The sequence below is a fragment of the Panthera leo genome, chromosome A1 (genome assembly GCF_018350215.1).
Source record: "Panthera leo isolate Ple1 chromosome A1, P.leo_Ple1_pat1.1, whole genome shotgun sequence".
Taxonomy (NCBI): domain Eukaryota; kingdom Metazoa; phylum Chordata; class Mammalia; order Carnivora; family Felidae; genus Panthera; species Panthera leo.
This window is the reverse complement of record NC_056679.1, coordinates 232,960,321-232,982,550: the sequence shown is the minus strand read 5'-3', so window position 1 is coordinate 232,982,550 and position 22,230 is coordinate 232,960,321. Positions and strand designations below refer to the sequence as shown.

The 22,230-nt window shown below is 47.6% G+C and overlaps 1 protein-coding gene across 8 annotated transcripts in view; it reads left to right on the top strand.

Annotated features, from left to right (window-relative positions):
• The window catches only part of ADCY2 (adenylate cyclase 2), a 412,867-nt gene that overhangs the window by 339,637 nt on the left and 51,000 nt on the right, over positions 1-22,230 (top strand). For all 8 annotated transcript variants that reach the window (XR_006206545.1, XM_042953381.1, XM_042953369.1 and 5 more), the window contains 3 exons: positions 5,878-6,015; positions 14,530-14,649; positions 21,058-21,227. Coding sequence is in view for 7 of the 8 variants with exons in the window: in XM_042953381.1 (XP_042809315.1) it covers positions 5,878-6,015; positions 14,530-14,649; positions 21,058-21,227 (428 nt within the window). In the remaining variant the exon portion in view is untranslated. The remainder of the gene's footprint in view (positions 1-5,877; positions 6,016-14,529; positions 14,650-21,057; positions 21,228-22,230) is intronic.

The following is a 22,230-nucleotide window of genomic DNA, read 5'->3' as shown; positions in this document are numbered from 1 at the left end:
GCAGGCCAGATTTTTCTAAATTTAAACTGCTGTTGTCATTCACTGCTATTGTTATTCTTGTCGTGTACCCATTTTGCACCATTCTTCCTGAACACCATCCCTTCCTCCGGGATTCCATCTCCATATTCCCAAAGGATTGTTCCTTTTCTAATCTTTTCAATGAGAGCCTGTGCATAATGTCCGCAACTCTCGTATTTAAAAAAAAAAAAAAAAACAGTCGGGTTTCTCCTCATTGAATAATGGTTTATGATAAGCTGTCTAATATTTTGAAAATATGAATCCATATTTTCCTGTAGTTGATGGACCGCGGAGAAATCTATAGTCAAATTACTGTTTCTTAGAAGGCGACACGTCTTCTCTCTGGTTGTCTTCGTGGGACTCGCTCCGTATCTGTCCTGGGCCGTAGCTCCCTTGTGCTTAGGTAAAGGTGTACTCTCATCTTCCTGTCTGGGACTCAGTGGGTCGCCTCGGCCACAGAACTCGTGTTTTGCTCCAGGCCTGCAAAGCTGTTGCTCCGTAGCTCCTTGTATTTTGCCTCTTTCCTGGTCTTTGGTTCTGTTTTTCTCAAACTTTCATTACAAGTATGTTGCATCTTTTCATTGTACCTTCTGTGCCTGAACATCCCATTCATGTGTTTCACCGCTGTATTTCTGCGCTGTTTGATGGGGCGTTTCCTCAGGGCTGTCCCACCCCCTAGCACAGCTACTAAATTTTCCATTATCTGCATTTGCATCTCCTGAGAGTCTTTGTGGCTCCTTTTTTCTCATAAGTGCTCATTCGTTGTGTAGTCTGATCCATCTTCTGATTTCTTTGGTCTTACTCTGCAGGCTACTGCAGATCGATAGCATACCTACAGGCCCTGTGCTGCTAATTCTACGTTTTGTTGTGTCTGTTGATTCTTCCTCATATGGCCCTGTGTCCTGTGTAGTTCATAATTTCTTTTTTATCGTGAGGTCGTGTTCAGAGGGAATTATCCTTTAGCAAAAAGGGTACTTCTGCAGGAACCCCAAGGACTCTCTCTGGTCTTTGACCCAATTGATAGCCCCTCGATTTGGGGTTCCCATGATGAAGCATAGAGTGTAATTTCAAATTCATCACCCATATTTAGAGATGGGATTTATCACTGGAAGTGTGTTGATACTTCCCTCAACTAGTACATGGAGTTTTCTAGACTTTACATGGAGGGAAGAGCATTCTGAGGCTTCTGGGATTTTTTGTTCGTTTTGTTTTTATTGAAGTATAATTAACATATACCATACAACATGTTGTGTTAGTTTTAGGTACTATATAATGACTCAACAGTTCTGTACAGTAATTCCACTGCTGAGTATTTACCCAAAGAAAATGAAAACACTAATTCAAAAAGATACATGCACACCCTGAGGCTCCTGATTTTAGTCAGGGGTCTTGGCCTCAGCTGCCCCGCCCTTGGCAAGCTCAAGGCAACCCCTTTTTTCCTCCTGCGGGCATCAACCCCTAGGTGTTACAGCTTCTGTCCAGTCCTAGGACACTCCTAGGCCAACCCCACAGCCTCAGTCCCTCTAGCACTGAGCTGCTTCTTTGCTTCTGGCCCCTGGAAATTTCTCTTCGGGTCCATTGTAAGATAAAGAATGTATTGAACAAGCATCCATCGAGTCCCTGCTCTTTGCTCAACACTGTGCTGCTTTGGGGATACAAAGGCAGGTGTGGTGTGGTTCCCATCTGCAACCAGCTCTCCATGTGGCCAGAGACAAACACGAACAGCATCAAAGAGAACACAAGGTGGCTAGCCCGTGAGTGCCACACGGTGGGTGGATGGATGGCTGAGGAAAGTGGTTCACCCAGGGCATAGCAAGAAAAATGTTGATTTTATAAAGTATGATTGACTGAAATCAAGCAGCCTTTCTGTGGGAAACTCACGTACAATTAATCAAAGTACACACGGCAGTCTCTGTAACACTAAATGTTACAAGTAATTATTCCTGCAGCTGGTGGCCGCCATTCAAAAAGATAGTCGTTGGCCAATTAAAACGCCAAAGTAGGTGTTCCTCTAGACAAATACACGAAAGCACACGGGTGTATGATAAACTTCACTTTTTCAGGCAAGATTCTAAGATGAGTTTTCTTTTTCTAATAATAAAAATTTGCTACTCCCCATTATAATGTATTTGTAACTTTTCTAAATGTTTTCTTTTTTCATTTCATTAAACCTTAAGAGCATCATCTACTTCTTTTCATGTAACTGATTTTATTTTTTTAAAGGACACCGATGAAATTGTTAATGTGATCTGCTCTTATAATTGTTACGTTCAATTAGGAGAAATTTTAAAGTGAGAGGTTACCAGTTGTTTCCAGTGCAAGAGGATCAGAGTGGAGAGGGAGGAAGAAGGAAGAGGGGGGTATATTTTTTTCCTGTGTTTTTCTTTAGGTTTATTTATTTTGAGAGAGAGAGAAAACACAAGTGGAGGAGGGGCAGAGAGAGGGAGAGGGAGTATCCCAAGCAGGCTCTGCACGGTCAGCATGGAGCCGGACACGGGGCTTGAACTCATGAACCATGAGATCATGACCTGAGTGGAAGTCGGATGCTTAACTGACTCAGCCACCCAGGTGCCCCTCCTGTTTTGTTTTATTTTAATCCAAACGTATTATGAACACATTATTTTTCTGGGGAGAATCGTCTGCCTATACTGAGAGAAGAACGTCGATATTCATCCCATAGGCCTTCTAGCAAACTGCACTGGCCATTGTCCCCAGCACCAACGCCATGATGGGGTTTCCATATGAATTGACATTCTTCCTCCTTTCACATCTCCCGCTACAGTTGGTGCCAGTTCCACATTCACCAGTGGGCGTGTGTGGCATTAACAGTCAAGCACATTTCTGGAAGGCTCACAGTGAGCTCACTGTAAGCAGGAGGCCATCGTGTATGCAGTGGGATTCACTGATGGTCAACAAAGAGGGACGCAGATTTGACGGAAGTTACGCCAGTCGTTAAACCAGAGATCAAACCGGGGTAAAACTGGGCTCTGAAGGGCGCCTTCTGAATTAATGCCAAAATACTGTGGGAGGTGATATCATTTATAATGTTTCATTAACAATGGTGTCAATTTTGACACACTTAGGGTTCTGTACTTGAATAGTTAACCCAAAACAGGCACACTGAGCTCCGTTATCATGTCAGGAACGAAGTCGTGCTTTTTATTCAGAGCTATAGTCGCATCAGTGGTCTCCTTTCCCGATCCTTCTACCTCGAGAACATCGTCTCTTTTCTCCTCTGCCCTGCCATCGGCATCCTCTGCTCCCCGAACATCTTCACTCTCCTCTCCCTCCTCTCTCTACACATCAGCTCAGGGCGCATGTCCCTGTCACCGGCTGTTTCCTGGTCCTTGCCACCAGCAATATTTTTCAATTTCCATATTTCTGAACAGTTTTCTGGTGGCCTCTACCTGGTGACAGGAATGAAGAAAGAAGGAGGCTGCTTGGAGGAAAAACCATAGTGGAAAGGGGGGGAAGTGAGGTTTTATTGTTCGTATAGATGCAGAGCAAAGAGACACTTAGTCATTAAACGTCTCTGAGAATTATTATGTTTTCTTCGTAAGTGTAACAAGAGGAGCTAACACTTGGGAGTCCTGCCCCTGGTGCCTTGTTATGTAGCTCATTTAACGTCCTACAAGACCAAGGAACCAGGTATTATTATTGTCCCCATTTTAGAGCTGGGGAGGCTGAGGCCAGAGAGGATAGTTCACCTGCAGAAAGTCTCTCGACTCTGGGGGTTTGCTCCTGGGCTCCTGGGCTGATTCTTACTGTCCTAACCACCTCTCATCCTGTCTTGCAGAATCCCATTCCATTGCTGTATCAGCATTTAACATACTGCAGAGCTTCTGTTTCTAAGACTGAAGCAGAAAGACTCTGAAAGAGGTAGAGAAATAAAGGTGCTGTCTATTCGTGCTACTGAGGATTCTCTTACACGGTTTATCGATGTTACACCAGCTTTGCCATTATATTAACTTAGTGGTTCGAGTCAGAAAGGTACAGTCTATTGGCCATTTTTAAAAATTTTTGAAATCAGGGCGCCTGGGTGACTCAGTCAGTCAAGCGCCCGACTTCGGCTCAGGTCATGATCTCACAGTTCGTGGGTTTGAGCCCCACGTCAGGCTCTGTGCTGACAGCTCGGAGCCTGGAGCCTGCTTCGGGTTCTGTGTCTCCCTCTCTCTCTGCCCCTCCCCTGCTGGTGCTCTGTCTCTTTCTCCCTCTGTCAAAAATAAACATTAAAATTTTTTTTAATTTTTGAAATCATAACCTTTTTCTAGTGTTTTCAGGACACGTTAGCCATAGGGCCACAGCTCCTTTCTCATGAAGGTTAAAGTGGAGATCCCTAGAGACCGTTTTGTACAGCTTGACAGGTCAGGTGACATCTGTCGATCCCAGCAGCGCCTGGCACAGGCAGTTTGTTACCCACACCTTAGAACTCTCCCCGCCTCCATCCTGCCGCCACCTGGACAAAGGTCTGAATTACAGTGGCCCTTCTGGAAAGGTGGTCTTAAGGATGAGGTGAGCTCAACCCCTAAAGTCCCACGGAGCAGAGTCTGGCCCCCAGCAGATGATGAGGGAACATTGGCTGCCATCCCATAAATACCTCAATTCCTTCTTGTATCGAAAGCATTTCTCCCAACACGCACACTCACTGCCGCATTATTCGCAGTAGCCAGAAGTCAGAGGCAACGCAGTGACCATCCACAGATGAGTGGATAAATAAAAGGCCGTATGTGCCTAGAATGGGACGTTATTCAGCCTTCCAAAAACAAGGAAATCTGGTCACCCGTGACAACGTGGATGAACCTGGAGATAATGCTGAGTGAAATAAGCCAGTCACAAAAAGACAAATGCTGCATGCTTCCACCTTTAGCAGGTGCCCAGAGTAGTCAAACTTTTAGAGACAGAAAGTAAGATGGTGGTCGCCGGAGGCAAGGGGAAGGAGAGAGGGGAGTTCTTTAGTGGCTATAGACTCCAGTTGTGCGAGATGAAAAGTTACAGAGACGTACTACGCAACACCGTGAATATAGTTAACGCCGCTGACCCGTGTGCTGAAACATGGGTAAGAGGGAAAAGGTTACGTTAGGTAATTTTTAGCACCATCAAAACTTTGGAAAAGAGGGTCTCCATGTGGAAAGTCCCCGGAGGGCAGGGTAAGGTAAAGCCATCATGAGGACACATGCCTGAGAACAGTGGGTGTTGCCTTTGGAGGTAAGGACATCAATTTGCTTGGTAGCCAACTGGATCATGACTAGCTACCTGCCGATCTGTCTCCCATGTGAATGGGCTGAATTGTGATCATTGTTTTATCGTGGCTGTGACCTGAGACCTGCCACATTCCCCAGAGTGGTTTAATCAACTGACACAGTTTTCTTTTATCAGAGGGTTTTTTTTTTCATGTTTATTTAATTTTAAGAGAGAGAGAGAAGGAGGAATAGCACGAGCAGGGTTGGGGTGCAGAGAGAGAGGGGGACACAGAATCCGAAGCAGGCTCCAGGCTCTGAGCTGTCAGTACAGAGCCTGACGTGGGACTCTGACTCGTGAACTGGGAGATTGTGACCTGAGCTGAAGTCAGATGCTTCACCAACGGAGCCACCCAGGCGCCCTGAGTTTTTTGTTTGGGTTGTTTTTAAACGTAATTTCAGGACATACAAGCACATTCTGAATTTATCGCAGAAACTTACCTAATTTGTTCTTTATTTGTCACCATGATGCTCACATAGTTTGAGGAAGGTTTGTGACCTGGTATGGGCCCCCAGAGGAGACCAGCGCCTCCTTGTTTGTTCTGGGAAGAGTACCGATGCCTTTTGTGGTGTTAAACATCATGAAGAAACGTGACGCGTTTCCTTTCCTGTCTCCTCCCAGCAATGCAGCAAGAAGGCCTCCGCCTCTCTCCTGTGGCTGCTGAAGTCGTCCAGCATCATCGCGGACCGGCCCTGGCCGCGGGTCTCCCTCACGGTCCTCACCACCGCCATCATCCTGACCATGGCCGTGTTCAACATGGTGAGTCAGGGCTCCCGCCAGGCACGGCCTTCTTTGCCTCCGATGCCTGACTTTCAGACCTTGACCGGGGCTCCGTGCTGACACCAGTTACTGCCTATTAAATTCAACATCTGTCCACCCTCAGCATCACTAAGGCCAAGGGTGCTTTCTGCAGGCGCCACCGGGGAGAGGGTGGTACCTTCCAGCAGCTTCCCACGGCCCTGCTGGCTACAGAAAGGACACTGACTGTCAGTGGGGTAATCACCGAGGGATGACAGAACCATCTAGATACAGAGAGTGCAGTGGGAGAGGTTATCCTGCTCTGGAGTCTACCCGGCCTGATCGCAACACTGGCCCCCCGCTTGTCCGGCTGTGCGATTTTAGAGGGTTTCCATGCAACTTTCACAGGCTCCATTTCCACTTCTCGAAAATGAGTTCTGACACTGCCCCGCCGGGGCAAGTGAGCTGGCGTTCCTCCTGATGTGGGGCTGGGGGCGAGCGGCCGAGAAAGAATTCTTAAGACATTTTTGGTACAAAGGGGTGCTTTCATTATAGCATGGGGACAGGCCCCGTGGGCAGGGAGAGCTGCACTTGTGTTTGGGAAGAGTGACTGATTAAATACTCTTTAGTTAGTGGGGCTGGGGAGAGCGTAAGTCTCCGTGGAATTTGGAAACAAGGCTTCCGGGACCTTGAGGGGCTAGCTGCTATTATAAGGTAAGGTTATTTACTACTGCCTAGTAAAACATTAGTCCTGAGACCCTCCAGATGTCTATCAGTGGGCCATACGTTCGGAAGGTAATTGCTAACGTGTATCTTGGCAGAGGAGGGGGGGTTAGGGTGATCAGAGTGAAGGTACCCTCACCAGAGCAGAGCTATTGTGGTAAAACACTGAGGGAAGTCCTTGCGGGAGCTGTAGGAGGGTTCCAATCTGTATGCCCCAGGAATCCTACCTGGAAACTCAAGTCACAGCAAACTCCCACCCTTGTCTCTTTTTCTCCCGTCACTATCACGCTTAGGACAGAACCGGGTGCTTTGTACATATTCAACCAGTGGTCGCTCTCACTATATCGATGGTACCGTGACTCGTATGTCCCTTAAAACAGACACGTAGGTAATCCACACCCATGGCGATGCATCCTTCTTATTCTGACATCGTCACCAGCAACCATGAGGCGTTAAGATACCTCGCATTTGGGCTATTTTACTAGCTGTTGGAACTACAGGGCATACGTACAGCCCTCGCCTTCCAGAAAGCAGAAAATCAGGCTGAGGAAGCACACCGGATATAGTAAATAATAAAGACATAGTTTTGGGGGCTTAGCATCCCTTTGGCATAAAAATATCTGTTGGGCATAACCACGTGCCTGCCGTGTTACTAAATGCTGGGAGCCTAAAAACTGTGACCCGCCTTCGGGAGCTCACGGTGCCGTCCCCGAGACCGACAGCTGGCTAAGCCCATGTGAATCAGAGACTCCACCAGCGAGGCGTGTGGAGAGGTGTCAAGGAGGGAGGTCAAGGCCGGCTGGACTGAACCCTAGCGGATGGGCAGGCGGGCTCACCAGAGGGGAAGGAACGGTGAGCAGGAAGGAAGACGCTGGGCATCTGGGACATTTACGTGACGTGGTAGCGAAGGGGCTGAGGCTGAAGGGGACCTTGGGCATTTCCTTGACATCAGTTCTGCCATCATGCTGCAGAACAGGCCACTGGCTCCGTCTGACGCACGCGGGGGTTCAGGGGAAGCTGATGCCAGCGGGAGGCCAGCCGGGGACCTCTTCATCTGCTTCCCTCTGCCTAGAAGTCCATCTTATGGCGTCCTGGAAAGGGGGTGCCAGGGAGAAGCCACAGCTGGCCCTCCGCCCTCCGGCTTCCTGATGGGCGTGCGGATTCTGGGGCGTCCTCCCACGTCGCCCGCTGGAGGACGGGCACGCTGGCTCGCCCCGCCTCACCGGACCACATGCCCCAAGTCCCTCCAGGAGCTCCCCTGAGACAGGGCGTGCGGCCAGGCCCTAATGGCAGCCTCCCCAGACACAGACCGGTGCAGTAGGCCACCGTGACCACTCCTTCCTCCGGCCGCCCGCTCGGCCACAGAGGTCAGCTCAGAAAGGAGGCTGTTCCGAGTTGCCTGTTGCAGGCAGTTAAAAGTCGTGGTGCCTGTGGGCAGGGGCTCAGCAGTGATCCCACACGGCCAGCTGGCTTCCCTGAGCCCCGCTGGCCGTTGGTCTGGCGTCCCTGTGTGGAGTTGCCTTGATGTGTCTGGTTCACCGTGGGGACTCCACCGTCCTGGGCCGCCTCCTTCTTCTCTGTCAAATTAGCCACCGACCCTGAGCTCATCTCCCCTCCTCCTGCATTCACAGCCTCTGAGGCCCATGTCCTGCAGAGACTGTGAGACCCCCTTTGGGGTGGGGTGGGGCCTCACCTTCTAGGTCTCAGGCACACCTCGGCCATGACATCATTTATTTCCAACACGGACTTAATCAAGGCTGAGTGGGGATCGGCTGGAAAACGGGGCTGTGTCTGGACGGGTAATTCCCTCAAGAGCCGTCCTGCTCTAGAAGGAACTTAGGCACAAGGAGAGACTGGCATCAGTCAGCCTGGGTCCCTTGCTCATGAGGGGCCCAGGCAGGTTGAGCAGAGGCTTTCTGTGTGACGACCCAAAGGAATTTGTACTGTGGCCCCAGAGCCGTCATCGGAGCGGGAACAGCCACAGGGTAGGGACCGTGACATGAGGTACAGAAGACTGAGACAAGAGGGGCTTTTCTGGGAGAGGCGTTCTGCAGATGTGTGACCAGCCATTAGAATACCTGACCTTCCCGCACGAGTCTGTCCGACGTACTTTGGATAGTGTAAGGGCGTGACAGTGTTCCTAGGGGCGGAAGATGGACAGAGAGGCCCAGGGCAGTGGTGAGAGCGTGTACAAACGAGCGCGTTTCCTAAGATGGGTTCCTCATGCTCGGCTTTGTAACACGCATTTTTGCAAGAGCCCTGTCGCTCGAAGGTCCAGCTCTCCAGAGGCACACACCAACAAGTTCCCAGAAGATTCTGGTAAATGCAAGCTGCAGGGGCCAGCTGGGTCAGGGGTGGACGCCACCATGAAGGGATAGGGCGCAGAACACATTTGAAGGACAACAGGTACGCTAGGTAGGGTTCTGAGGTGCACGCACAGACGGTGGTGTTCAGCTCCCTTAACGGAAAGCCCTATGATTCAGCCTCGTCATCTGTCCAGAGCACTTTCGCTCCAGAGCTGGGCACGGGCAGCATGCACAAAACACACTCCGGAGCGTCCTGCATTGGCCAACAGCGCCACGTACAAGGTACAGAACGAGACCTTTAAACGACGTCCACACATTTGACGGTGAGACCTTCCCCTCCACCCAGCACATGTTTCAGGAAAGCACCTTCAGTAGTTACTAAGCGTAAGAAGAATGAAGGGGGAAGCATGCAGTCCGTTAAAAGAGAAACCATTTCTTTTGGGGAAGTCCAGTTTGGCCTCATAAAACCAGGATTTATCACCTAACTTAAAAAAATTTTTTTGAATGTTTGTTTATTTTTGAAAGAGAGAGAGAGAGCGAGCATGAGCTGGGGAGGGGCAGAGAGAGAAGGAGACACAGAACCCGAAGCAGGTTCCAGGCTCTGAGCTGTCGGCACAGAGCCCGACAAGGGGCTCGAACTCACGGACCGTGAGATCATGACCTGAGCCGAAGTCAGATGCTCAACCGACTGAGCCACCCAGGCGCCCCTCACCTAATTTTTTCAAGGCAGAACCTCCCTGGGAAACATCTGATTGCATTTCATAGAGAATATTTAATGTGACTGACGGGCAGTTCGGTCACTGTCGTAAGTGTTTGAGGAGCTGAATGTGTTAGGTTTTGTTGCTTTTTTGTTTCTGTTTTTTTGGCAATAACCGGGCTTCCTTTGGAGAAGAAACACATCCTCACACCAGGAATACCTCTCCCAGGGCTGTTTTCCCTTCTCACCAAGAAAGGAATCTGTTTTCAGCTGCTGCCGACAGGTCTGTAGGACACACGTGAGCAGTGTGACGGATGACCCTGAAGAAAGACACAAAATAAGGCTTCTCCGCACGAGCTGAGCCGCCTCCTACAGCAGCAGAGGCTGTGGGCAGGGAATAAGCCGGATTACGTTTTTCTGTCCATCATTTTCATTGATATCTGCTGCCGTGAAATGAGTGGTCTTTTTCCTGCCGATGCTCCCCTCGTATTTATTTCAAAGAAACATCATAAGACAGTATGAAAGCCAGCATTAGGTAGAGAAAGGAAATCATTTTCCCTGGCAGTAAAGCTTGCCTATGATTTTTAAAAAAAATTTTAATGTTCATTTATTTTTGAGAGAGAGTATGTGAGCAGGGGAGGGGCAGAGAGAGAGGGAGACACAGAATCCGAAACAGGCTCCAGGCGCTGGGCTGTCAGCACAGAGCCCGACGCGGGGCTCGAACTCACGGACCGTGAGATCATGACCTGAGCCGAAGTCAGAGGCTTAACCGACCAAGCCACCCAGGCGCCTCGAAAATTTCATTTTCTGTCCGAAAACGTTTCCTCTGAAAGCCATAGTCTCGCCCGGGTCCTGTCGCGAAGCAGGGCTTTTTCAAATCCAGGGTTTGAGGGACCGGAGTGCACAAGGAGCCGTGTGCTCTGTTTCCTTTCCAGCTCGCTGTTGAGAATCGTGTATGAGACGCTCAAACAAGAAGCTGCCATTGTTTCCCTGGCCTTTTGCCCACGTCCTCCCGTGACTACTCCCATCACCGTTCGGTCTCTTGTGGCAAACTTCCCAGAGAATGTTATGAATCGTGAGGCTTTCGTGAAACGTGAGGACAGGGAGTGAGCGTGGTGAACCGTGGGGCCGCTCAGACCTCCCGTTGGGACCAAATGACCAGCGAGGATGGCATCAGGCACAAAACGCGATTTGAAATGGGATGTTCGCAATTAAATATCATCCGACAAACACAATCCTGAAACGTTTCGAACTGCCCGGGAAACGTGACGTTCGGAAATAAAGCTGGAAATACGAAGCGTCCGTTAGCATTTTATCAGGATATCCTTTCCCCAGTTACGACAAAAGTCGTAGAACGTGAAAATGGGTCCAGAGAGGAGCTCCCCAAATAATTATGGTGCCGGGAGTTCATTCTCAAGAGACAGTTGTGGCAGCTTAGCCTGGAAGGGAGAGGGACGAGGGGTTAGTAACTCCAGGGAACTTGACTGGCTGTGATTTAGGGTTGACCTCAGTTTCCTTTTTTTTTTTTTTTTTAATGTTTTTATTTATTTTTGAGACAGAGAGAGACAGAGCATGAGCAGGGGAGGGGCAGAGAGAGAGGGAGACACAGAATCTGAAGCAGGCTCCAGGCTCCCAGCTGTCAGCACAGAGCCCGATGCGGGGCTTGAACTCAGAGACCGTGAGATCATGACCTGAGCCGAAGTCGGACGCTTAACCGACTGAGCCACCCAGCCGCCCCTGAGTTTCCATTTTAAAGGGACTGAAGGGACGCCTGGGTGGCTCAGTCGGTGGAGCATCTGAGTCTTGGTTTCAGTTCCGGTCGTGATCTTGACGTCATGAGATTGAGCCCCACGTCAGGCTCTAAGCTCAGCATGGAGCCCGCTGGAGGCTCTCTTTCTCTCCCTCTGCCTCTCTCTCCCGCTTGTGTGCGCTCTCTCTCTCTCTCTCTCTCTCTCTCTCAAAAATAAAAATAAATTAAATTAAAAAAAAAAAAAAAAAGAATTTAAAGTGACCGAGAAGGCGTAAATCAATGCCAAATTGCAGTGTGAGGTCACAGACCCAAACGAGGGGCTTCTTGATTTCTGGGGTAGTTAGTAAATACTAGAAAAAGGGAGCAGAGGGGGTTAAGGAAGCGGGCTGGGGATAGTGACTGAAGTTCTCTCTTGTTTTTTTGAGTTCAAGTCATCCTAGTTATTGGATAGCCTCCTCGCAAGACAGAGTTTTTTCACAGGATATATTCTACTCTTGGTGCAGCAAGAATTTACTTTTTCTCTACATGGTGATGCAATCCAGAAGGTTTTGTTAATATTTAACAGGCGCTTAAGACTAATAACCTACCAAACTAAACAGTCTCCTTTTATTTGTCATTTTTTGATTCTTTAATATTTAAATCAGCTATATTTGGGGTCTGTCAAATTGACATCGGTAAAACTTTGGAGCCCAGCACTTGCCAAGTAATTGGGTAATTTGTTTTTTCCTGATACAATATTCTTTCCCAAAGAATTAGCACATTTGTAAGTCAACCAGGGGGTGCAGCATTTTTAATAAATCCTTTAGCGGCAGGTAAAGAAATCAACATTTCTTTGATATTTAAATCAGCATTTTGCTACATGTTCTCACATGATACAATGGGAAGAAACGCTGTGTCTAGTATCTTTCTTGGCATCCTAGAGGAACAGTTCCTCAGAATAAGCTAAGTAAAGGCCTTATGTGCTGAAGTCAGTTCGTTTTGGTATTTGACACATGCCATCAAAGCAAATAAATCAATAGGAGCAAACAAAAGCAATTATACGGGGCGCCTGGGGGGTTTAGTCGGTTAAGTGTCTGACTTCTGCTCAAGTAGTTTGTAAGTTCGAGCCCCGCACGGGGCTCTGTGCTGACCGCTCAGAGCCTGGAGCCTGCTTCAGATTCTGTGTCTCCCTCTCTCTCTGCCCCTCCCCCGCTCATGCTCTGTCTCTCTGTGTCTCTCAAAAGTAAACATTGAAAGAAAAAATTTTAAAACATGGCAAACAAAAGCAATTATAGAAGCTATGCAGGAGGGTTTTACTTTTATTTTTTTGTAATTTTTATTTAAACTCAAGTTGGCAAACATACAGTGTAGTCTTGGCTTCAGGAGTAGAATTTAGTGATTTGTCACTTGGATATGACACCCAGTGCTCATCACTCACAACAAGTGCCCTCCCTAATGCCCGTCACCCATCTAGCCCATCCCCCCCACCCACCGCCCCTCCAGCAACCCTCAGTTTGTTCTCTGTATTTAACTATGTCTTACAGTTTGCCTCCCTCTCTCTATGTCTTATTTCATTTTTCTTTCCCTTCCTCTGTGTTCGTCTGTTGTGTTTCTTAAGTTCCACACGTAAGTGAAATCATGGATTTGTCTTTCTCTGACTTATTTCACTTAGCCTAATACCTTCTGGTTCCATCCATGTTGTTGCAAATGGCAAAATTTCTTTCTGATCGCTGAGTGATATTTCAATGTGTGTGTGTGTGTGTGTGTGTGTGTGTGTGTGTGTCTCCCTTTTCTTTATCCGCCCATCAGCCAATGGACATTTAGCCCTTGAATACGTATCGCTAGCCCCATGCAGAACACACAGTCCAGGTTTTGGATGAGATGCCTTTCTTTCAGGGAAGGGTACCTGGCCGGAGTGATCCTCTGGTTCACCTTCAACTGCCCACTTCCCTGACCCTCAGCCATGGCACGGAAAAGTGGCTGGTCTGTGGCCACCTCGGTAGTGTGTGCTTCAGGGGCGCCCGGGTGGCTCAGTCGGTTAAGCATCCGACTTCTGCTCAGGTCATGATCTCGTGGTGTGTGAGTTTGAGCCCCACGTTGGGCTCTTTGATGTTGGCACGGAGCCTGCTTCGGATTCTGTGTCTCCCTCTCTCTCTGCCCCTCCCCTATTCACACTTTCTCTGTCTCTCCCTGTCTCAAAAATAAATAAACGTTAAAAAATAATGTTAAAAAATAACGTGCTGCAGCTTCTCCGGGAAAGAGAGAGAGAGAAAAAGAAAAACAGAAACGCAGAGAAAGAGAAACAGAGAAAAACCGGGGGAAAAAATGAGAGACCGAGAGAGACAGAGACTGAATTTCTTCTACCTCGCCAACTGGTTGGCACTTTCCTTCTGGGTGCCGATACAGGGGACCATGGCTTAAGAGCTAGTTTTCTCAGGATTACTTATTTTTTCCAGAGCGAGGACCCCTTTCCAGCAGTCCTTACTCAGAGCGTTCACCCTCTCCACATTCTACCCCTCGTGATCCTGAACTGCCAAGCGCTCACAAATAATACATACAAATGCTGATGCCAAGTAGTGCATTTTGCCCACACAATTAATTTCTTAAAGTCAAAAACTCCATTGACCCAGTTCATGTTTGAAGCAAGAGGGTGAAGACTCTGAAAAAAAAAAAAAAACAACCTGAAGGTTCTGCTTTCTCGGTAGAGTTGAGTGTCTGTGTGTGAGGTGATGTCACCCTCAGATGTGATTCCGACCAAGCCCTCTGCCCTGTGCTTTGTACATTTCTAATTTAACATCGCACAGAAGTGTTTCTGTTTTCGTTAATATTGTCTTACCGTTCTGGAATCCACGACAAGTGTGGAGCGCAACAATAAATAGTTATTTACTTATTTAATGGAAATTCTCAAAGCTTCAAACAGCAGAAGACGGAGCTATTCGCATTTGAAAGACAGACGCCAGATTGCCCACGTAATCCTGCTTATGCTGCAAAAGGAACGCAGTCATTAATAATGCAGCACCCCCCCGCTGCCTCTCTAATCTCTGGTGCACTAATTCACTGAAAAAACATTTTCTTTGCAGTTTTTCCTGAGCGACCCAGAGGAAGCCATGCCTCCGCCTGCCAACACATCAAACACGAGTCTTTCTGCCTTAAACAATCAGGCAGTGATTCTGCGAGCACAGAATTTGTTTTTCCTCCCGGTAAGAGCATTTCACTCATTATTACTGCTCTGGTTGTCTTGCTCTAAGCTGTGAGCCCATTTAACGTGATGGTCTCCACTTTCTGATCTGCTGTAGATTTCACTTCTCCTCCTTGGTGTGGATACTTGAGTTAAGTCCCGACCAGCCAAAATCTGCCAGCCAGGCTGACGGACGCCGATTAGACACACTTACGGTGCAAACTTACAGTGTCCTTTTGGTGCTCTCACAGATGTCTCTGCTTTTATTCTCTTAGTGCTACATTCGATAGCATGTATCTCAGCGTTTGACGTTGCGTTGTATGTCACTGAAGTTCTGGGTTCATTGCGGATGGGTTTTGCCAGTAGTCCCGGTGGAATAGTGTTGGCTTCCTTGCTGATGATGGGGACTGCCTCTCGTATTTCTGCCTCTCCCTTGGCTGTAGACGCTGCCCACTGGTTATATCCTCAAATAATCCTTGCCGACTGACTCATTTTAACCATCCTCCAGAGAAGGGCCAAGATTCAAATTTCAAAACCGGCTAATATGTCGGTCTCTTTGGTGGAAAGGGTTAAGTCAGTTATTTACTATTTAGTAACTTCATTTCATAAATCATTAATGCAAAAGAAGTTTTGATAGTCTCCTCTCGCTTAATCATCTAAAGTAGATTATTCCCACCTGGTTTCTGTCCCATAGAGTCACATTTCGAGAGTGCTAAAGGAACTATTTTGGAGACTGAAATTGGTGATTTAGTGTGTATACTTTAAAGATTTTTGGCCAGTTTTTTAGACTCCATTAGCTGTGGTAATAAAGCAGATTCCTTGCCTCATTCTTCTTTTGCTGATTTGTTCCCTTGATATTTGGCTTGGATCCTTTTTCCCATTTCCTGTCTTCAGTGCCTGGGAAGCTTCCAGCTCTCTGTACAGAATTGGGGTGTCTGGTGGTGTTTTTGAGAGGGTTTCTGAGGCAAGCTGACCAAGGTCCCTAATAATGTCCCCATGGGCATGGGAAGAAAGCCTGCCATAAATCTGTCCCTCGTCCAAGGGGCCCTGGTTCTCATTTTAAGCATTATCATGAGCTCCCGTGAGTGCTAGACAACATCTTTTCTGTTTTAGTTACATGAAAAGTGAGAGACAGGAGGCATGGCAAGGGTTTATTGGCTGTGATCTCACTGTGGGCAATTTGAAGCCGCCTTCTGTAGAGAAAGATTTACGTGAACTGCGGTCTGGCCCTCCCTCCTTGAAAGAATGGCGCTGGCATGCACAGAGGTACCAGGCCACTGGCAGAGGGACAGAGCGTCCCAGGCAGCATTCACAGGGCACTTCAGCCATTTGCAATGAACGTACATTTGCATAAAAACAAAGGATAGCTGGCAAAGCTTTTTTTTTTTTTTTTTTTAAATCTCTCCACCCGGTATTTGTGGATGCAACAACCCACTGTTTGTCACTAAAAGCAGTAAGGTCATCATTCGGAGTCTCATTAGGTGAGTTGGTATGACTTATTTTCAAAAGAAGCATAAACCGTTAGAAACCCAAAATGGGGGAGAGTAACATTTACTCAGCCTTAAAAGATTCGAAAAAATTAAAAAAAAAAAAACACGAAAAAATACACAATAGACTCTTTAAAATGTAGGTAGAATTTTGTCAACAAGCCACTGTTGTTCCAGTAATAAGTCATCAGAAAGAGAGATTATGATGAGCTCTGCCAAGGATTCCCCATGTGCTCAAACACTGCACAGAAAGTGCAGTGTTAGAGTTATTAAGAGTCCCAGAAGGGCCTGAGAACATCCTGGCTTCCCCCTTCACAGACGGAAGGGAACATCGGAGAGCCATGCACAACTTCCACGTGATTCCTCTCAGACCCCATCGTCCGTGATATCTGAGCTCGACGAGGGAGTGGGCAGGACTGTCCACACTCATGTCCACATTCACGGCTTCTTGTTACATCAAGAAGATGTAACGCTTCTCGACCGTAATCTGTAATAGTCGTCAGCTCAGGTCACGATCTCACAGTTCGTGGGTTCGAGTCCCACGTCGGGCTCTGTGTTGACAGCTCGGAGCCTGGAGCCTGCTTCAGATTCTGTGTCTCCCTGCTCATGCTCTGTCTCTCTCTCTCTCTCAAAAATAAAATAAGCATTAAAAAATTAATAAAAAAAAAGAAATTAATCTTAGAGGCATCAACACTAAGCAACAAAGGTGTTCATCAAAGTGTTCATGTAACTCCAAGAACAAAGAAAGTAAAGAACCTACGAGTTAGAATAAACTTAATGGTTTAAATAAATTCTGCTATTCTGGGGCGCCTGGGTGGCTCAGTAGGTTGAGCTTCTGACTTCGGCTCAGGTCATGATCTCGCGGCCTGTGAGTTCGAGCCTCATGTCAGGATCTGTGCTGATGGCTCAGAGCCTGGAGCCGCTTCAGATTCTGTGTCTTTCTCTCTCTCTCTCTCTCTGTCTCTCTCTCTCGGCCCCTCCCCTGCTCACACTCTGTCTCTCTCTGTCTCTCAAAAATAAATAAATAAATAAACATTAAATAAATAAATAAATTCATTCTGCTATTTAGTTATATCTAGCCATGACAAAGATATTGTAGCCAAATATTTAATGACATAGAAATATATATTCACAATAAATTATTAATTGAAAAGTGTCACTTAAAAACATCCCAAATATTCCCCAATTTTCGAAAATGTCAGTATCAGTATTGAGTAGTATTAAAATATCAGGAATAAGTAGCACACCCCCCACAAAAAAAGGATGGAAAAATATACCCAAACGAATTAATAGCGGCTCAAGTTCGTGGTTGGAGATTATAGGAGACCCTTAGTTTTATACGAGTCCTTTGTATATTCCCTAAGTTTTAACACCAGATGTATTATTCCTGTAGTGGGAGGGGAAAAAGTCATTTTAAAATATCCAACAAAATCTACCACAAAGGATTTTTGCCATGGAGGCAGTTCATACTACATCTGTATTTACATCATTATATCTGAAAAGCTTCCCTGTGAGTTTGCTATTACTGGAATTCTCATTTTCCGTGTGAGGAAACTGAGGCCAAAGAGACCTAACTGAATTATCCAAGATGATAGCCGCTGTTCCCTTGGCGCAAAAATGCAAATTGAAAAAAAAAATGCAAATTGATTTCATCAGTTAGCTATATCAAACATGTTAATAACCATATTAACTAATTTTAACTCTGTTCACCTAATCTTAATGGATATTAACAAATGATGTTTAGTAATTAAAGTAATAGTAATGATTTTCAATATGAATAAAGAATATACACATTAACTAATAACATATCAACTACATCGAAACTATGCGGAAATCAGGTCAGTAGTAATTACATCCTAATGGAAGTCCGTTCGGGAGCCTGCCGCCAGGACTCTTGCCCAGTCGGTGTTCTCCCTGGCGGCTTCGTTATGTGGTGGAGACAGCCGATCTCCAGAACGCCTGGCCTGGCCCTCTCAGGTTATCCCCCTCGTTCACACGCCCCCCTTCCGCTGTCTGCAGGCTGCCAGCCTACCTTTAATTAACTCCCAGACCACATTGTGCATGACCTCCAGACGGTCTAGAAAGTAAATAGTAAATGACTAAATGCCGCTTGCCATTGACGTACGTTTTTCAGTAGATACTCTTGAAATAGGAAAACTTTTTAAAAGCCTAAGCACGAATTTTAAAATGTGAAACCAGGGGCACCTGGGTGGCTCAGTCCATTGAGCGTCCGACTTGGCTTAGGTCATGATCTCACAGTTCGTGGGTTCGAGCCCCGCGTCGGGCTCTGTGCCGACAGCTCGGAGCCTGGATCCTGCTTCGGATTCTGTTTCCCTCTCTCCGGCCCTCTCCCCGGTTGGCGCCCCCCCCCCTTCTCTCTCTGTCTCGAAAATAAATAAAACATAAAATAAAATAAAATAAGTGAATCCATAGGCTGTATTTGTATAGGTGTTGGCACTTAGTTCAAAGGAGGGGTGCTACAGAAATCCTGTGTGACCCTGTGTCCCCCCACCAGGTGCACGTGCATACACCGATACTCACGGTGACACATTTGTTGACGACGTTCATCCTGAGGTCTCCCGCATCATTTCACTAGCAGCATCGTGGCTGGAACTGAGAGCTTCCCCCACAGCCGGCCCCCAAGGCAATGTCATGGCCTTCGAGGAGCGGTTCTAGACTACTCTCCACTACTCACTGAGAGACCACTGGGTTGTAAACCAGGGCCTCTCGGACTTTGTGGGGAAGGCCCCTGCTTTCACTTGTTTAGTTTTTTTTAAACTGCCAACCCATCGTGGAGGGTAACTTTCAAAATGAACAGTGAAATAGCAGAAAAATGAACTAATGCAAGGAGACATGAGACACAGAAGCCTGTTATCTTGTCGGATTCGGCGGGATGAGGCTCCCCGTGAAGCTGCTGTACACGGTCCCTGAGCAGCCCTCCCTGGGGAATTTGCTGAGCTGCCTGCTCTGGGTTCTGTGTCTGTCCCCAGGCCTGAGGCGCCTCCTGGCCCTGAGCCCTCACGCCTGCCCTCTGAGCTGGGGACTTAGTCACCAGGCTAAGGGAATGGTGGCAGAACTCCATGTAACTCAGGGCTGGTTTAGGAGCACACGCCCCTCCCCTACCTCCTGTTTTGGGAGAAACTGAGCCAGGTCTCCCTGCCTCGATTCTGTGTTTCCACTCGGCCAGCCCCAACAGTCCTATCAGGACACCTTTCTTTCCTCTGTTCCTCCCCCCATTCTCTGCTGCGGGGAGAGTGGGGTCAGCCTAGTGGGGAACCCCCCCTCGGGGAGGTAATCTGGCCATGGAAATTCTGCTTACAGCCCTCCGTGTCCCGTAAAACGCTGCCACCTGTAAGGCCGCCTTGCTCAGGAAAGCTTCACCTCCTAAAGGGTGACCCAGTGGCTGTGTGATCCAGGGCGGTGGCTGGTCTTCCTCGGGAAGCTGAAATGCCAGGTCTGAGTCCTGATGAGTACGGATCTGTATTAGCCCTTGTGTGGCCACCTCGCTGCCAAACCTCCCTCTCGCAGAGAAGGAAGTGCTTTGTGTGACCAGGGCGGCTGGCTTCTCGACTTCTCTTCCCCAAGAGCAGGATGGATGAGCTAATATCGCTGGCCTTCCGTGGCTTATTCCATATAATGGAAATGACAGACCGGGCTAGTTTTTAAAGACAGGGTCTGTCAAACATCAGTCGGATCTATGCTTCATTATACCATGAAACTTTACTGAGTGCTGCTTCTGTTCCAGAAATGCCGGTAGCAACCAACCCTGGTTCCTGAGGACACGGCCGTGTCACAGGTAGAGGCCCCCTGGGCCTGGCGACCGTGTCCACTTACCACATCCCTCCTGGCTGGCAGGGCTCTGGGCCGCAAGCTTTGCTTGTTCTTTTCAGTGACTTAAAAGGAGGATATGAGGGGCACCTGGGCGGCTCAGTCGGTTTGGTGTCTGACCCTTGGTTTCGGCTCTGGTCGTGATCTCACGGTTCGTGGGATGGAGCCCACATCGGGCTCTGCGCTGACAGTGTGGAGCCTGCTTGGGATTCTCTCTCTCCCTCTCTCTGCCTCTCGCCCGCTTCTGCTCTCTCTCTCTCTCAAAATAAGTAAACATTCAAAAAAAAAAAAAAACAGAGGGCATTCTTCCCCTCATTTTATAGATGGAGACATGCTCCACAACCAGGTTGGGTCACTGGGGACCCCGCTAATGAGTGAGCAAAGCAAGATTGGCTGGGGCTGTCGCATCTCGATGATGTCCCGTAGGGCAAATGGCGAGGGAGCACCACGGTAGGGCACGTGTGTCACTGTTTCCTGGGGACGACAGGGGATGCAACGTGCTGGCTTTTTTCCACACACCTAGCTCTTCCCATTCCCTCGTGTTCCCTGCCTACTTCCAGGGACTCTGTGACTCACCCCGGCCAAAGCTGTTAGTTTGTCAAATCCTCTCTGCTTTGGACCTGCAGTTTCTCCTTTAATAAAATGCCGAGGCTTTCTTATGCTTTTAACAGAACCCCCGGTAATGATTTATATCTTCATAAATTAAGAATTGAAAGGCCGAAAGAGATTCTAAGTACTATAGCTTTTAAAATCGATACCTGTGTACAGAGTCACTTGTTTTCATCTTCGAGAAGCAAATGACATTTGCGAGTCATGACCTGCCTTCAGTGTAGATCGTTAAGAATTATTTCTATTGGCAATACGCACGATTGTTCTCATTGGGCATGCTTCACTGGGTCAGCAAGCCACGGAATGAGTAATTCTTTTCTAAAGCACACATTTTCGGGCGTGTACCCCGGGGTCAGAAAACAGAAAAGGGCATCTGTTTTTCACAGCCAGTTCGGAAGTTGCGTGCGTGAGCTTGGGGGTTGGTGGTGACCCCCAGTGTGAATTCCTATTCCAGCATTTCGCAGAAGAGATCCTAAACGTTCATCTGATATGTTTCCCTGTTCCAGTACTTTATCTACAGCTGCATTCTGGGACTGATTTCCTGCTCGGTTTTCCTGCGGGTGAATTATGAGTTGAAAATGCTGATCATGATGGCGGCGTTGATAGGCTACAACACCATCCTTCTCCACACTCACGCCCACGTCCTGGACGACTACAGCCAGGTCTTATTTGAGAGGTAACCTGCGCCCTCTTCCTTCTCCGTGGTGGTTTCACGGGACATTGATGACGTGAGTGTGTGTTGAGTAAACACAGACTAGCGGTATCCTTGCCGTTGATAATCATTGTGTGGGCTTTTCTTTGAAATTGTGGTGCAGAAAATTGATGTGTGTCTTCACTATAGATTATATACAATATCTATCATCATATACCCTTAGGAGGTTTAGGGAGGTGATTACTGCCCCAATCTGTACTGTATTGATAACAATAACCTAGGGTTTCTCTTCCTCAGCATTATAAAACTTCGGAGCGAGTAAGTTTCTGTTGTGTCGGGCGGTGGGAGGACTGCCCTCGGCATTATAGGGTATGTCGCGGCATCCCTGGCCCCTACCCGCCAGATGCCACTCACAGCCACCCGCCCCGAGTCATGACCACAAAAAATGTCTCCAGACGTTGCCAAATGTGCCCTGCGGGGCAGAGTGGACCCCAGTTCAAAACAGAGGAATCCACATACACCGGAAAAGTAAGTGGATACTTTCACAAGTTACAGAGTTCAACATCTTACGGGAGATTTCCTAAAATACCCTGGTGTGGAAGGAGGTACTGGCAGCTGGCGATTCTCTGTTCTATGAAGAGATTGATTTGCAGGAAGAGGTGGACCTATGATATAATCCGGTCCCGGATACGATCAGACGATATGATGTGAAAGCATCGGGTCCCGAGTTCGGAAATATTGAAAATGGTCCTCAAGCCCCTCTTTGGGTTTATGAAAGGTCTCCTGCCATCAAATCACTTCCATAAGCTTAGAATACCTGTTCCCTGCTCGAAAAAAAAATGGAATCATTATGATACTGTCCATCACACATCTTGATAGCAAAACTTTTTACATCAAGTGTTGGGTTTATTTCTAGACCCGCCAGGCTTCCAGTTTTTTTCTGTAGGCGTGTTGCATAATCCTTTGTAAAATATCTATATATTTCTTTTAATGTAAAATAAATGCCTTAAATATTTTCCTGGATGTG